The sequence below is a fragment of the Fusarium proliferatum genome (assembly GCF_900067095.1).
Source record: "Fusarium proliferatum ET1 genome assembly, contig: FPRO_scaffold004, whole genome shotgun sequence".
Taxonomy (NCBI): domain Eukaryota; kingdom Fungi; phylum Ascomycota; class Sordariomycetes; order Hypocreales; family Nectriaceae; genus Fusarium; species Fusarium proliferatum.
This window is the reverse complement of record NW_022194793.1, coordinates 1,528,181-1,544,609: the sequence shown is the minus strand read 5'-3', so window position 1 is coordinate 1,544,609 and position 16,429 is coordinate 1,528,181. Positions and strand designations below refer to the sequence as shown.

General features: G+C 50.9%; 5 protein-coding genes across 5 annotated transcripts; 4 read left to right on the top strand and 1 right to left on the bottom strand.

Annotated features, from left to right (window-relative positions):
• Nucleotides 1-257: 257 nt before the first annotated feature.
• On the bottom strand, nucleotides 258-3,957 carry FPRO_04679 (uncharacterized protein; the record flags this gene model as incomplete). Its single annotated transcript, XM_031230216.1, has 2 exons — nucleotides 258-1,295; nucleotides 1,357-3,957. 2 exons carry the CDS (start codon nucleotides 3,955-3,957, stop codon nucleotides 258-260), a joined length of 3,639 nt encoding a protein of 1,212 aa, XP_031080375.1.
• A 1,185-nt stretch (nucleotides 3,958-5,142) lies between these two features.
• FPRO_04678 (uncharacterized protein) lies at nucleotides 5,143-6,569 on the top strand (the record flags this gene model as incomplete). Its single annotated transcript, XM_031230215.1, has 3 exons — nucleotides 5,143-6,260; nucleotides 6,310-6,429; nucleotides 6,485-6,569. The coding sequence occupies 3 exons, from the start codon at nucleotides 5,143-5,145 to the stop codon at nucleotides 6,567-6,569; spliced, it is 1,323 nt and encodes a 440-aa protein (XP_031080374.1).
• A 740-nt stretch (nucleotides 6,570-7,309) lies between these two features.
• On the top strand, nucleotides 7,310-11,228 carry FPRO_04677 (putative alpha-aminoadipate reductase large subunit; the record flags this gene model as incomplete). Its single annotated transcript, XM_031230214.1, has 8 exons — nucleotides 7,310-7,437; nucleotides 7,506-7,717; nucleotides 7,774-7,837; nucleotides 7,899-8,123; nucleotides 8,191-8,315; nucleotides 8,369-9,072; nucleotides 9,121-9,623; nucleotides 9,683-11,228. The coding sequence occupies 8 exons, from the start codon at nucleotides 7,310-7,312 to the stop codon at nucleotides 11,226-11,228; spliced, it is 3,507 nt and encodes a 1,168-aa protein (XP_031080373.1).
• Nucleotides 11,229-12,093: 865 nt separating this feature from the next.
• On the top strand, nucleotides 12,094-14,209 carry FPRO_04676 (uncharacterized protein; the record flags this gene model as incomplete). The annotated part of the gene is made up of 5 exons (XM_031230213.1): nucleotides 12,094-12,179; nucleotides 12,224-12,563; nucleotides 12,619-12,885; nucleotides 12,935-14,068; nucleotides 14,114-14,209. 5 exons carry the CDS (start codon nucleotides 12,094-12,096, stop codon nucleotides 14,207-14,209), a joined length of 1,923 nt encoding a protein of 640 aa, XP_031080372.1.
• Nucleotides 14,210-14,916: 707 nt separating this feature from the next.
• FPRO_04675 (uncharacterized protein) lies at nucleotides 14,917-16,148 on the top strand (the record flags this gene model as incomplete). Its single annotated transcript, XM_031230212.1, has 2 exons — nucleotides 14,917-15,098; nucleotides 15,161-16,148. 2 exons carry the CDS (start codon nucleotides 14,917-14,919, stop codon nucleotides 16,146-16,148), a joined length of 1,170 nt encoding a protein of 389 aa, XP_031080371.1.
• Nucleotides 16,149-16,429: the final 281 nt, after the last annotated feature.

The following is a 16,429-nucleotide window of genomic DNA, read 5'->3' as shown; positions in this document are numbered from 1 at the left end:
TGAAGAACCACGACACGTGAAGACATGTCAATTCACGTTAGTTGTATACCACAATTTATTCGCTTAATCTCAAGTATCATCTCTGTCGAGGTACACCAGTCTAAATGACTAATTGTAATGAACTCGCTTTCCATTCATCCCTACGCCATGATGGGAAACCCATCTAACTTATGATACAAATAATCCCAACCGGAGGGGATCCTTTTTCAGCTTATATTAGCAAAGTTACATTCTTAATTATCGACTTGTGGTTCCTTTCACTCGTCTTCGTCTGCGTCGGCCATGCTGGTATCTGCAGCAGGACGAGACTCATCACCAGATGCTTCCACAGGTGCATCCCCATCCTCATTGTCCTCTTCGTCACTGTCAACGACACGTCCACGACGAGCTCGCTTGTGCTGTTGGCGCGGAGCGATCTCTTCCTCGTCTTCGTCTTCGCCTTCCTGGTTGGCGCGGTCGTCGACCTCCATCTTGTCATCATCGGCAACCTTCTCCTCAGCCTCAGATAGAGGAGTATCTTCGCGATCGATGTTTCTCTCATCACGCTCGAGTTCATCATCTTCGTTCTCGTTCTCTTCGTCGCTGTCAACAACAATCTCGGCCGACTTGAACTTGGATGATTCTTTCTTTGTCAGACGACGGCGCTTCTTTGTACGTTCCTCTTCTTCCTCAGACTCATCGTCTTGACGATCACTCTTCTTCTTCTTCTTTCCTCCTGATCTCTTGGGCTTTGATTCTCCCGAGGCCCTTGGAGCGGTTTTCCGCTTTCGTTTTATCTTCTCCCCCGTCTCGCTATCAGTCGTCATTTCGGCCTCGGCGCGAGCCCGTTCCTCTTCAGCGCGTTTTTCAGCCAGGGCCTTATCTTGCGCAGCAATCTCTTCACGTTCTTTCCGAATCTTTTCCTGTCGCTCCCGTTCTGCTTCCAAAGCCTTTTGACGAGTTTCTTCACGGCGACGGAGCTCGGCCTCTCGTAGCTCTCTGGCTGCCTGTATTTTCTCCTTATTCTTCTCCTCCCACTCTTTCTGCTTACCGATGGCTCGTTCAAGCTGTTTACGCAAGGTGTTACGGGCCATGTTTGCACGCTGCTCGACATCGTGCTTAGGGTAAGGGGTTTGCGGATGCGTCGCGATCTCATCCAGTGACGCGATAGCAGCCTCGAGGCCCTCGGCGGCCTTTTCAAGCTGCTCTGTCGAACGCTTGTTCTCTGGTAATCCTTGGACCATTGTAACAAGCTGGATTTGCACAAAAGCCACGTTGAACTTGTAATGCATCTGTTCAGGAGCAACCTCGAGAGCCTGTCGATTAGGAGTAAGCATATGTACAAAGTACGACGAAGTATGAGAGGGGGCCACTGACCTTCTGCGCACACTCAAGCGCCTTAATGTGTGCATCCACATCACGTTCGGCCCGCCCACGGTTCAACCATGTTCGACCCAAACAAGCGAGGATTGTTGCATCGTTGGCCTTTCCATCTTTGGAAAGCGCAATCTCATAGTGCTCAATCGCCTTTGAGTATTGTCTGAGCTCAGCATATATGTGTCCCAGGTTAACATAGAGGTGAGAGTCCCTGATAGTTTCTCGGACCTTGTTGAAGATAGCCAGTGCCGCCTTGTAATCCTTCTTGTCCTCGACAAGAGCAATGGCCACACCCTGCGCAGCATAAGCGTTCTTTGGATCCAGCGACAGCGCCTTGTCAAAAAACTCAACAGCCTTGCCGTAGGTTGCACTTCGTTTTTGTTTTTCCGAGTCCGATTCACGGCGCATCTCTCGTGCCTGCATGAGATACAGGTTACCCATGCCCACGAGAGCGTGTCTATCATGTTTGTCATAGTTTTGGAGCGTATGCTTGAAATGGCGGAACTCATTGTCCTCACCCAGGTTGGCTGGGCGTTTCCTTGAGCCAACTCGGCCCAGATACCAGCCGTACAAGGCCCGGACCTCCAAGTCGGTATTGTTCTCCTGGTACAACTTGGCGACGGCGTCGGGACCCTCCTTGTTTGGGTTCTTCCTGAGTTTGATGTAGGCAAGTCTGGCGCGAGCATCCGTGTAATCGTCGTGGCGAGCCAAGAGACTTTCGTACACCTCGACAGCCTTGTCTGTGAGACCTCTAGATTCGTAGCTTCGAGCCAAGTTGAAGCTGATTGTGGATACCAAGGCATCTGTGTCCATCTCAGGGTCCTTCTCGCCAATCTTCATGCATGCACCTAGCGCTGCCTCAAACAGGTCACTCGCTAGCTCATGTTTCTCAGCTTGTGAGTGGAAACAGCCGATGTTGTTAAGTAATTGAGGGGGCAGCGACTTGCGAAGCGCAGCCTTGATTTCAGCCTCATCAGTAACATCTTCAGGTCGTTCAGAGGCCGGGACCTGGTCCAATTCTAGTTGCTCGACTTGTTGCAAGCATTGCAGAGCTTTGTCAGGGCGATCCGTCTCATACAGGCGTGCCAAGTTGAGGAGAACTGAGGCATCTGGCGATAATGCCTTCTTCGGGTCCTTCCAAGCATTCCGTACGCCCTCAAGAAGAGCGGTTGCTTTCTTGAGTTCAGCAGACTTGTCCTCCTTGCTGTCGCTGACCTGGTTAGCGAAGACCTCCTCGGCGTAAAGCGTGCCAAGGAGAATCATAGCCTCATGGTTCTTGGACTGTTGAATCATCTTTTCCAAACGAAGCTTGGCTTCTCCCAAGTCATTTTTCAAAACTGAGAGCTGAGCAACACCAAATTTAGCAGGAAGATAGCCCGTCTCAGTACCTCCGCGAGCTTCATCGGCACGGCGATAGTAATCCGTCGCACGCTCCGTATCACCGTCATAATGCTCTTTTCTCGCAAGCATGTACCAACCATCACTGGCAATGGCATTGACGTCTGTGTATTGGATAGCTTTGTGCGCCAGCTTGTCGGCATTGTCCCACAACTTTCGAGATAAGAAGTAACCGGCAAAAGTCGAGCAGGTAAGGGGGAGGTTTTTGTCAAGCTTGAAAGACTTCTGCGTGTATTCCGTCATGGCCTTCTTGTAGAGCTTCAGGAATTCGTCGCTGTTGACTGGTACATGACCGCTCGCATCCAGGTAGTAGAGACCGAGGAGAATGTTGGCAACCTTTGAATCAGGGTTGATCTCAATACACCTCTCCCAAGCCATCTTAGCGTCATCCTTGAAACCAAGCTGCCAGAAACAACAGCCAATTCCAATTCGGGGATCCGGGTCAACCAAGTCAGGCATCTTTTGCAGAACATCCTGGTAAATTGTGAGCGACTCGGGGTACTTGTGCATTGAAAATAGAGCACGAGCTTTTCCCATCAGTGCAAGCATGTTTTTTCCCTGGGAGACTCGCAGGGCATCGTCGAAGGACTTCACGGCAGTCTTAAGGAGCTCGTGCTTCTCGGAACCGATGCCTCCAGTAGTTTTGGACGGTGCCTGCAAAGAGGCTCGTAGAAGGAGGAGAACGCCGCGGGCGAGAAAGATGGGGGGGAACGATGGGTTGAGTCGAGCGGCATCGTTCAGGGAGGACGTCGCGAGCTGAAGATAATACTCCTTTGTCTTGGCATCAGACACAGAGGCGCCCTCTGGTGCGACACGGGGAGCCTCTCTGCTCTTCCACAGATACATCCAACATAGACAACAGATCATGCTGACTTTATCGCGCGGGTTGGAACTGTTGCTTTGGATGGCGCTGCCGCCTCGCTGGAGCATCTCGATGGCATGATCGATCTTGTGTTGTTTGGCATAAGCTAGAGCGACGGTCATCCAGTAGGTTTTGGCGGCGCGCTCGTTCTCGAAGAGGGTACAGAGTTCGGTGGGGTCATCGACGAGGTCCTCGAGGTCGATTTCGACAGCCTCATCTTCCTGGTCACCTTGCACGGGAATGTCGATGGCGGAGGGGATGTCAGTAAATCGGATACTGACCGGCGCGGACCGTGTTCCGCCATTGACACCATTCGCGGCGGCTGTTTGTGAAGAGGACATTGTGGTTAATGAGTGGCGTGAGGATAAAAGAGTGGTGCTGTTCGTTCGGGAAAGAAAAAAGTTGGTTCGAGGAACGCGTCGCTCGGAGCTGGTAGCAATGCGCCTCGAGTTAAAGGAGGATCAGCTCATCGAGTGGTTCAAAGACCAAGTGACATAATCAATCGCAGAATCTGAGCGAGCCTGTGTGAGATTATCTACGCGAGTGAGAGGAGGGCGGGTTGTGATGATGGCGTATGAAGTTTTGGGCGTATCAACCTGGCCTTGTTGCATTCGCAGGATGAAAGAGAATCTGAGAAGCTGCACCCAGGCGTCCCAGGTCTTGCAATGCGGTACGTACTTCAGTGCATATTAGTGGGACGAGGGCAACTCGCTGATTGGCCAATGACTTACACGGCGAAATCTCCAGCTTCCATTGAGGTGATCACAACCTACGAGATAGTCAGGCTCTTTAATACTAATTTTAATTTAAGAAACATGAGCTAATAGTTGTATTATAGTATTTTATATGTATATTGCTACTTGTTTTTCTGCAAATAGGCCTGTTTATGCCTTTGTAGACTACTATTATAATAACGATTTACTACATCTACTATAATTAAACAAATAAAGGCAGTACCTTTTTTTTTCTATAAGTCTCTATATCACTGATTATTCTGTCTTGTATTTCATGGCTCCAATCAACGTCCTATGTACTCGGTTCATAGACTTCGTGAGCCAGAAAAGAGCATGTTCCTATGCAATACATTTCCCTCTGTTCATGCTTCTCGAGCATCACCATATCGTCATGTACGGCATCACAATCCCTATACCCGCTCCAGCCTCTCTATTTCAGGTGTCAAATACTGATGTTTCTATTACTTCCAACGTTCACAGGCCCAGGGCGCTGGCCCGGTGAACACTGGGAAGCTGGCTGACAGTGTCAGCCAACTTTGACAATGATGAGTTCTCACGCTCAGGTGTCCATGTCCCTCCTAGAGGTTCAGATATAGTTTTCATTCGAGGCATCTATCCTCGCTTATTCTCTTCCTCCATGCCTTCAATAAGTCATAGGAATGATATCATCTTCTTCGTCCTTGCCCATCCCCAGGAGGACTCTTCCCAACTTCGTCACCCACTCAAGTTTGCGAGGTTCAATCAGTCCTTTCTCTTAGGTACAGAAAAGACAATCTGCAAAGCTTCGGTGCGATGGCCCCTGTTCCTCCTGTCAACAAGGTGGGCATCGCCTGGCCCAACACAATGAGCCTTTATGTTCGGGGTCACAAGTGTTTGGGTTGGGACTGCCTGACTCCCTCTGAACAAGCAGGTATCATCACCAGTGCTACAGTCATCTTGATCGTTCTTCTCTTTGCCTACATGTACTACCTTGGGAGAATAACGACAGCTCACCAGGAAATTGTGCTCCGCCGCCAACGGAGGCGTAGAAGACGCTCGTTTGCCCTCGCCCCGACTGTTTCACTAGTACAACTACCTCCTGTTCCGAGATTCCCAAGCCAACGGGTATCATATCAGCCTGTGCTCTATCACCCCCCTCTCGCTCCAGTTGCCCTCCCGCATCTTCAGGGTCCTTCAGGAGTGATGCCTCAGCAGCAGATCCCAGTATTTCTACCTGTTCAGCCAACTACATACGTTCAAGCACAGCCAGTATTTCAACCTACGACTCGCCAGAATGAGCCAGTCCGACCAATGCAGCGTTCCGGGTCATGCCCAGCTTCTATGTCTTCGAGCGGTTTACCCCCTCGTCATCCTTCGTGGCGTCAGCGTCTCCGTCGAGCATTTGGGCTTCCTCTGGGAAGAGCTTCGACCGTGAGCAGCGAATCAGTTCCCGGAACCCATACCATACCACAGCCTCAGCCTCAGCCTGAAGGCTCTCATCCGGAATCAAACGTATACAAATCTACGGATAAACAAACAGAGGCTCATGAAGCACCTCGCCCCAGCCAAAACCTTGGGCATCATAGTAGTCCCTCGGATCACTCTGGGGGAAGTGACAGGAGCGACACAGCGGGCAGTGATGGAATCCGGTCGCCAGGCTCTGCTGCAGCGACAGTTCATAGTGACGATTACGATCTAATCTCCAATGTGCAACCACCACATACTCATCAGAACGCATCCGACGGGCAAAAATCTCGCTCACACACAAATCTGTCAGACGCCAATGATAGCAACCTGTCAGATTATCACAACCCTTTGGTCATGCTGCCTCTCAGACCCCCTTTCAAGCCCATGGAAAGGCAACCGATTCCCAAGTCTGAAATGTTGGACGCTCGACAGCATATTGACCAACTCGAAGTTGTGATGCCTGGGTAGGGTACGCTCGTATATAAGATTCATATAGTACTAACATACCATCAGGCGAAAATCTCGTGCTTGTACGCCAACATTGTCCCGTCAGTCACCTACTAGGACATACCATCCTGAGTGTGAGCAGCACCACCGAGGTCGTGAGATGCACAGAAGAAATTGTGACAACACGTCAGTTTTTGGGTTCGCATTCTTTGCTTTGATTGGCACTGATCTATTGACTTAGACAACCCAATGCAAACTACATGACTGAAGGCATTACTGGCCCTTCAACACCTCAGCCCACTCATCAAGGGGGCGGCATCTACTAGCCATGTGCTTGAGACATGCGGCTTGTGAGTCTATAACATTTGGTTTCGGTTGGCTTAAAAGAGTAGAGTTGCAAGTTATTGAACTCCGTGATCTAGTAAGGAGATACTAGATCTTCTTGCAGGGATGTGTTGGCAGCCAATGCACAATTACTAGGTCATCAGTAACAGGATGGTTGGTGTATATTTGACTCTATGTAACGGTCAACAACCATTGGATTTCCCTTGACAGCCACACCCGAAGTCGGCTTGGTCCAGCAGGGCTCCGCGGAGGTCACAAGCAACCAACTTTCCACTTTCCATTTCCTATGCTGTTGGCCAGGTCTCTGGTAAAACAAAGAGCCAAAGGAAACTAGTCTCGAGGTTTAGTAGACTCGGAGTAAAATTACCTCAGTCTTTTTGTCACCAGGGTAAATATCACTACGTACCTATTTATTTGTATATGAAAAGCGACGCCAAGATGCGAAATACCATCACGTGCCCACCTGCAGATCAACTACCCTATACTGGCCCTCCGCTCTCGGAGCTCCATAGAAATTTCCTGTGTGACGCATTGAAAGCCACAAGCCAAATTCATTCATTCTTAAATGGCCTCAGACCGTCGCTCTGTTACATCTGGGGACGACATATCGAGAGTTTGAATTGACCAACGCCCTTGGCCGCTCAATCTCTTCGCATCATTCATTCATTGGCTGTAACTGCCAGGAATTTCCCCTGCATTGTGTACAAGTTGAGCCGGCACAATGTCACTACCTGACCCTACTGAAGATCTCGACTGGGGAGGCTACATTGGAGGCATTCATGAGATATTCCACAAGAATGCCCTGGCTCATCCTAACAGGCTTTGTGTGACAGAGACTGTGACCTCGAAGTGGGTTGATGATGTCCCCCTGCATTGAAACATGTCGTAATTGCATCAGTCGCTAACAACGCATGCAGGGCGCCAACAAGAACCTATACCTATCGCCAAATTGATGAAGCAAGTAACAACATCGCAAATTACTTACGCGACTCCGGCATCCAGAATGGAGACGTAGTCATGATCTTTGCGCACCGCTCAGTTGAATTGGTCTGTGCATACATGGGGACCCTGGCGGCTGGTGCTATCGTCACTGTCCTTGATCCTCAGTACCCTCCGCAAAGACAACAAAGTATGGCATACACCGGACGAGGACGGAAATCAACTTCAGCTAACGTACCATACCAGTCTATCTTCAAGTTTCCAAGCCCAAGGCGCTCATCTCCATTCGCAAGGCTACGGAGGAGAGCGGGTAAGGCCAACCCCAACTCCTGATGACCCGCGAGCTCCCCCCGATTAACGTCTTGACACAGTCCTCTTGCTCCTCTTGTCCAAAAGTGCATTGATGATGAACTTGCCATTAAGATCAAGATCCCAGACCTCCGCTTCACCGACGATGGCGAGTTGATTGCGGGCGAAGGCAGTGCTGATATCTTCGCCAACGTAAAGGAGAGGGCCTCAACACCTCCCGACGTGCTCATTGGACCTGACTCTAACTGTACGCTGTCGTTCACGAGCGGAACGCAAGGATTGCCCAAGTACGAGTTTTTCTTTTCTCGTCGCTCCAGCTTGCTAAGAGCTTGAACCTTTATTAACGTTTAATAGGGGCGTGCTTGGCCGTCATTACAGTCTAGCAAAGTATTTCCCGTGGATGGCTGAGAGGTTCGGTCTCTCATCAGAAAGCGTATTCGCCTGCCTTTCCGGAATAGCCCATGACCCAATTCAGCGAGGTGCGGGATTCATTCACCATGTGTTGAACAGCTGTGACTAACTCTGACCTCAGATATCATGACGCCTCTGGCCTTGGGCGCAAGCCTAATCCTGCCCGCCAAGGAGGATATCCAGCACGTAAGGCTGAGCGAATGGATGAGAAAGTGGTCACCAACAACAACTCACCTTACGCCTGCCATGGGACAGATTCTGGTTGGTGGCGCTACAGCGCAGTTTCCTAGCCTGCGCCAGGTCTTCTTTGTTGGTGACGTCCTCACTACTCGCGACTGTAGGAGTCTTCGTCAGCTAGGTCCCGCCTGCACCATCATCAACATGTACGGAACCACAGAAACTTCTCGCGCTGTATCCTATTTTGAGGTTCCTTCCGCCCAGGAGGACCCTGCAGCCCTGGACTCGCTCGGCGACTCTATCCCCGCTGGCTGGGGCATGAAGGGCGTCCAGGTATTGGTTGTGGATCGAGAAGACCACACCAAGATCTGTCCGATCGGTGTGGTTGGAGAGATCTATATCCGCGCTGCTGGTCTTGCCGAAGGATACCTCAATGATTCCGAGAAGAACAAGGAGAAGTTCATCGATAACTGGTTTGTTGATAACAAAAAGTGGGTGGAGGCGGACGAGGCCAACGATAAGGGCGAACCTTGGCGCAAGTACTACAAGGGGCCGCGAGACAGACTTTACGTCACAGGTGACCTTGGAGAATATCGACCAGATGGGGCTGTGCGTGTCCTGGGCCGTATGGACTCACAAGTTAAGGTGGTCAACGATTGATTCCATTGTACGTTTTTACAAAGCTAACTCTGACAGATCCGTGGATTCCGCATTGAACTCAACGAGATTGATGCGAACCTTGGTGGCAGTCCTCTGATCAGAGACTGCAAGACACTGGTTCGAAGAGATCGTAATGAGGAGCCGACACTTGTCAGCTACATCGTCCCTGAGATCGCTGAATGGAAGCGTTGGCTTGAGACTCAGGGCCTCCAGGATATCGACGAGGAGGGTGTAGAAATGGGACCCTGTAATGTCTACCTCAAGAGGTTTCGCCGTATCCAAGCCGAGGTGCGAGACCACCTCAAGTCTCGCTTACCGGCGCACTCCGTTCCTTCGATCTACATTGTGTTACAGAAGCTGCCTCTGAACCCGAACGGAAAGGTTGACTCTCCTAATCTTCCTTTCCCCGATGCCTCTCTCATGACAGAGGATGCTTCGGAAGAGGATCTGAAGAGCTGGGAGAGCCTATCTGAGACTGAAAAGACTATTGCGACACAATGGTCAACCCTAATCCCGGGTTTGAACGCCAAGATGGTCAGGTATGATTCCACTGATAGTTCACACATCTACCATTTAAATACTGACACTCGATTTCCAGGCCGGACTCAAGTTTCTTCGACTGCGGTGGCCACAGTCTTCTTGCCCAGCAACTGTTACTTAACATTCGCAAGGAACTGCGTGCTGATGTCACCATCGGTGTTCTCTATGCAAACCCCACTATTCGCGGCCTGGGCAGCGCAGTCGACAGTCTTCGCAGCGGCCAGGCTGTCACAGTCGACCATTCCAACGATAATGTTTACTCTGACTCCCTCGATGAGCTTACCAATACCCTAGACGCGAAGTACCAAAGCGCGAACCCCGATGCTCTGGGCCCTTCTAACGGCGCCACTTTCTTTCTTACCGGGGCTACTGGCTTTCTCGGCGCATACCTAGCCAAGGATATCCTCGACAGAAAGAACACCAAGCTGATCGCTTGTATCCGAGGAGCCAAGGACCTTAGGTTTGCAAAGGAGCGTCTTGTAAGATCTCTCAAGGGCTACGGTCTCTGGCAAGACTCTTGGACTGATAGGATCTCCTGCGTTATTGGTGATCTCTCTAAGCCTCGTCTTGGCCTTGATGATGCTAGCTGGAAGCACGTCGCTGATACAGCTGATGCATTTATCCACAACGCTGCGTACGTTCACTGGATCGCTCGTTACGAACAGATGATGGGGCCGAATGTTCTCTCTACTATCGACGCTATGAAGCTCTGTAATGAGGGCAAGCCCAAGCTCTTCTCATTCGTTTCCTCAACCTCGACCCTCGACACCGACTACTACATCAACCTGTCCGACGCCCAGACAGCTACAGGCCGGGGCGCCGTTCTCGAGTCCGATGACTTGCTCCCCAACCGCACCGGTCTAGGAACCGGCTACGGGCAAACCAAGTGGGTGTCTGAGCAACTCGTCCGCGAGGCCGGCCGCCGTGGTCTCCGCGGCGCAATCGTCCGACCAGGCTACATCCTTGGCAGCCGCAGCAGCGGTGTCTCGAACACCGACGATTGGATCGTACGCCTCTTGAAGGGCTGTTGCCAGCTTGGTGCTCGTCCTCGCATCATCAACTCGGTCAATGCTGTCCCTGTCGATCACGTCGCACGTGTTGTTGTCGCTTCGACGCTGAACCCTCTCCCTGGCATGAACGTGGTGCACGTTACTGCTCACCCCCGTCTGCGGATGAACGAGCTCCTCTCTGCACTAAGTTACTACGGTTACGAAGTACCCGAGGTTGACTATGACATCTGGAAGTCGCAGCTGGAGGAGTTTGTGTCGGCCGGAGCCGTGGAGAAGGATCAGGAACAAAACGCATTGATGCCGCTATTCCATATGGCTACTGCAAATCTCCCAAGCACTACTCGTGCTCCTGAGCTAGATGATAGGAACGCCGTGGCTGTTCTTAGGGCCGATGCAGACCGCTGGACAGACATTGACGATAGCGCAGGAGACGGCATTTCTCGTGAGGATATCGGTAGGTACCTTCGTTACCTTGTTGAGATCAAGTTCATGGCCGCACCCACGGGTAGAGGACGTAAGCTGCCCGAGATTGACACCTCGATCGCCGAGGCGCAAGCACAGTGGGGAGTCGGTGGTCGCGGAGGTACCTCATAAGAAGGCTCTGTTGGATGAAGGCATGAAGACAAGGAAGGATGCTTACTGTAGATAGGTAGACACTCAATGCGGAGTGACTTGGGAGTAAGAAAATCAAGGGTGCGCTCACGCGAAAGACGCGAGCATGAGACAACGTTTTGTCACCTTTGAGAGTGACTTGTCTAGTAGAAAATCAGAGTAGAAAATTGACATTTGGTTATATAAAGCACCTATGTATTTAGGTACTCGAGGTTGACTGATGGGGTTCATGTCAATACCCATTTGACTCGGGTAGCCATTACCTAGAAAGGTTCCACAACAGGTAGAACAAAGTTCGAGACACACCTTGTCACCTGCTGTCCATCCCAACAGTGAACAGTGGATAACCTACCTACCCTAGGTACTAAGTAAGGCACTTGCGGCACAGAGGAATTGATAACCTAGGCCAACTTCAGCCATAGCCAACTTGGCCCAGCCCCATTCAACGTCATCCCCTTCCCTTCACTACCTTGCCTAGGTAGGCACTAACCTTACTTCCACCGCCGACCGACGACCGCGACTTCTATCTTCACCTAGGTGGACTTCTTCTCATACATGCTCTGCTTATTTCGACTCCACGACCGGGAACAATAGGCCTGAATGTACCCAAGGTAGTCAGCTTCAGCGCATGAACCATCGTATCGTATCGCCTCATTCGACCCATGCTTGCCCCTCCCCCGCTAGCTACGATCTACCTTGCGCTTGAAGCTCTCGTCCTTCACCCGCAGCCTACCAGCTTCTCTCTGTCCAGGCTCCCGGTTTAAACGCGCGAAATAGACCACCTTGAGTTGTATTGAGTACCTCTTTCCGCAACACCTGTCGCGATTGCCCTCAGCAAGTCGTCAGAATGTGGAATGACGAGGACAATAACCCGTACGGCACCAGCTTTGACAGGCGGGACTCGCAGTCGTCGTCTGTCAACCCGACGTCCCCGTCAACTCGTAATTGTATGTCGATTACCCATACCATTTCACTAGACACCATTCCCAAACCGTCGCTGAGATGGTTGATTCAATTCTGTCAGAGGACGAGGAAGAGATCAATGATACTTACGATTTTCTCTCAGACCAATCGTTCGAGCCACCTCAAACACCCACCTCCAGTAGCGATGATGAGCATGGACAGTTTGGCCACGGCGGTGATGACGACGATGGGGACTCGGCGCAGGATCCCGGCCCTAAGCGCAAGCCTGGTGGTTACGACAGTCGCATCGAGCAGATCCTATATGAGAACCCCAAATTATCTATCGTCATCACGGATGCTGGCAAGAGCCTAGAGAGCGGCGGCAGATATATCGTGTACACTATCAAGACTGGCGTACGTCCATCTACTGCTAGTCCTCCGAGGTATTTCACTGACGACTACGTGACAGGATCTTGAAGTGCGCCGCCGATATTCAGAGTTTGCTTCTCTGCGCGATGCCCTTACGCGCCTTCACCCTACCTTAATTGTTCCTCCCATCCCCGAGAAGCACACGATGGCTGATTATGCTGCGAACCCCACGAATGCGAAGCAGGACCAGCAAATCATTGATCTTCGAAAGCGCATGTTGGCAGTCTTTTTAAATCGCTGCCGCCGAATGGACGAAATCCGAACTGATGGAGTTTGGTGGCGGTTCCTGGACCCTAATGCTAGCTGGGTATGTCGTGTCTCTGAACGCGCAGATGTCACTACTAACTGTATAATAGAGCGAGGTCTTGCACTCTCATCCCGTGTCGTCAATTCCCAAGTCGATCTTGAAAGCGCCTCCGCTGGACCCCGCAAACCCAACTCCCGCGCACAGCTACTTGCCAATCCCGGCAGCATCGGCAAAGCTCAAGACGGTGGCCGGTACCAATCACGATAATAGCTCGGGCCATATACAAGCAGGACCTCACGCCTTCGGCCGGTTTCCACCTGAGGGTCACAATTTGGGCGAACAGGAGCTGGACCCTTATTTCATCTCATACGAGTCCTCGATCAAGGAACTCGAACAGCTTCTTACTGGCCCAATGGAAAAGGTGAACAGACGAACTCTCAGTCATCTCTCCTCATTGGCTGCCGATCTCTGTGAGCTAGGGTCCGTCTACAACGCCTTTGCGGTTTCAGAGCAGGCACCGTCGCTCGGACCGGCCATTGAGCGAATAGGCCAGGCAGCTGATCTATCATATATCGCCACAGAGGAGCTCTCAGGTTCTTTGGGTGCTAGCTTTGCCGAACCAATGCGTGAGCATGCGCAATTTGCGGGTGTTGTTCGAAGTGTACTAAAGTATCGTGTGCTCAAGCGTGTGCAACAAGACTTGACTAGCGAAGAGCTGAACAAGAAGCGAGCGCTGCTCGACCAACTAGAACAGAGTGAAGCCGAAGCTCGAAGGATTGAAAATTACCTCTCGGGCAGTCAGCAAATATCACCACCGCCAAAGCGATCGGCGAGCCTTAAGGAGCCGTCCTCTCATCAACGGCGTGATGGTGGCCAGGACGACACCGAGTCCATCGATTCTGACTTTCCTGGGGCCCACGGAGACTTTTCCTCGCACACACCTTCAGCCAGTCAGGGGCTACCCGAAAGGAGTACCAGTGCGCCGTCGCATAAGAAGATGCCCAGTGGGAACTCGATAACGAACAAGATCTTTGGACCCATCCGGCATGCAGTACAAGGGGTCGTTGACGTCGATCCAGAGAGAACACGCCGCGATTTGATTGGAAAGACGAGAGAGAGCATCGGTCAGTTAGAACAAGCTCAGGTTGTCTCGGAGCGCGATGTCAAAGAAGCCAGCGCGAGTGTCCTAAAGGATATGAAGCGATTCCAAAAGGACAAGGAGGACGACTTGCGACGCTACATGGTGAGTTTATTAGCTCAGTCTTGACTAATCGCTAACATCCACTAGCTCGCCTATGCCCAGAGCCAGATCGAGTGGGCCAAGAAAAGTAAGCAACAATGGGAGGAAGCTCGAGCAGAGGTAGAGAAGATTGACGAGTCCTAAACATGTTGTATTCTGTTGTTTTGCGTGCCTGATGGGATGCTTTGAAAGCCGTAGATGATAAGAAGAGAGGAATGATATTCCCATGTAGTTCGATGGCTTCTTCTCTGCTTCGGTCTCTGCACCGATGCTTGTATTCCTTATAACATATCGTGAAGTTGTGCATCTCTGCGAATTTCGTGTAGTCTTTTCCCCATGAATTACTGGTCTCGCCAGGAGAGCCAGAAGTCTGACACTAAAGACCGTGCAAGTGTCACACGAATGTAGACCTTACAAATAGACGTTGCAATTTGGCTTGAAGAAGAAGAAAATGAGCTTTAATGAAATCTAATGTATATACTGAGTATGTTTAGGTCCGTCCAGCCCAAATGGCTGCCTACTTCGATTTGTTATCCTCCCTCTTACAGGAATGCTACATAACAGAAAAGAGCAAAAGTGCAAAAAATCCTTTTTTTAACAATAATAAATGATGATGATGAAAATTAAATTGGAAATCCTCAAATACCCTCAAAGAGTTCATCTCTCCCAAACAATACCTATGCTCCATGCGTACCTCAACCTACTGGTGGGAGCACAATGGGGTACCTAGTATGCGATCCTGTAGGCTGTAAGTGGTCCTTATCGATAAGCATTTATCATAAAGGACAGTAGCTTCATTGTCGCAACAACAATCAGACCTTTGCCGGTGCATCCTCACCACAGTCATCGCGATGGCCCAACAAGATGGGCCCATCGCCTCTATCGCGGAGCCAGGCATCAAGGCTCAAGGACAACTACTCCACGAAATGCGCAAGGAGGTCGCAAACCTTCTCAACAGGTCTGCTACTGGCTTTCCCGGTGCGCAGCCCGTGAGCTTCGCCCGTCAGCACCTCGAGGAGCTCGCTCAGCACGAGTAAGATTGACATGGGACGCTATTTCGCGATCTAGAACCAACAGCTGACGGTGACCTTGTAGTTACTACGTAGTCGAAAAGTCCGACGGTATCAGATATCTCCTCTACTCGACAACAGACGAGAATGGAAACGAGGCCCACTACCTAATCGATCGCAAAAACGACTTTTGGTTCATCACGAACAGGAGCCTGCACTTTCCTCTCGAGAACTCCCCGGAAGCATTCCACACGAACACGTTGATCGACGGTGAACTGGTTTGGGACACAGGCTCCGACGGGAAGCGCGTCCCCATGTTTCTGGTCTTTGACTGTCTGGTACTGGATGGTGCCCTGCTCATGGAACGAACGCTCGATAAGCGGCTCGCATATTTTGACCAACGATTCTATCGCCCCTACAAGAAACTTTATCAGGAATACCCTCAGGAACTAGAGTTCCAGCCCTTCTACGTGGAGATGAAGAAGCCCCAGTTTGCCTACGCCATTGATATGATGTTCAGAGATATCCTTCCCAAGCTAAAGCACGGCAACGACGGCCTCATCTTCACCTGTCGCACCACTGCTTACAAACACGGCACTGACAACCACATCTTGAAATGGAAACCGCCAGAAGAGAACACTGTGGATTGCCGCCTGTCCCTGGACTTTGTGGAAGTCGAGCCCAGCGACGAGGAGCGCCGCGAAGGCATCACTGAGCCATTCATTGATTATGACAGCGTCCCCAAGGCTGATCTGTACGTCTACGCAGGGGGTAGCGGCCCCGAAAAGTACGAGTATTTCAACAGCGTGTTCATCTCCGATGAGGAGTGGGAGACTCTCAAGTCGCTCAACGATCCGCTCAACTGGCGAGTGGTTGAATGTAACATCGATGAGCAGGGTCGGTGGCGTATTGTGCGCTTCCGTGACGATAAGAACGAGGCCAACCACATCAGCACAACTAAGAGTGTGCTTCAAAGCATCGAGGACCGGGTTTCGGAAAAGGACCTGTACAGAGCAGCTGGGGAAATCAAGAATGCCTGGAAGGCTCGGGCGAGCCGGGGCCCTGCAAGATAGATTAATCGACAGGCAAAAACGGCGTCCGGGGATATTGGTTCTGTATCGATGGGGCAAGGCGTTGGGAAAGGATTTATGGATAGGAGATTCTCATATTTCACCACTACACCGCATACCATCTCGCAAGTTTGATTTGAACAGACACATCGTCTTCAATACAGCCATAGCTTACATGAAATTAGGAGATATTAGCAAACCTCAAGCAACATCAACATCAAGAATTCGGAGCCGAAATTAGAAGTACCCATGTTGCGATATTGAACTTTTTATCTATACCTAGT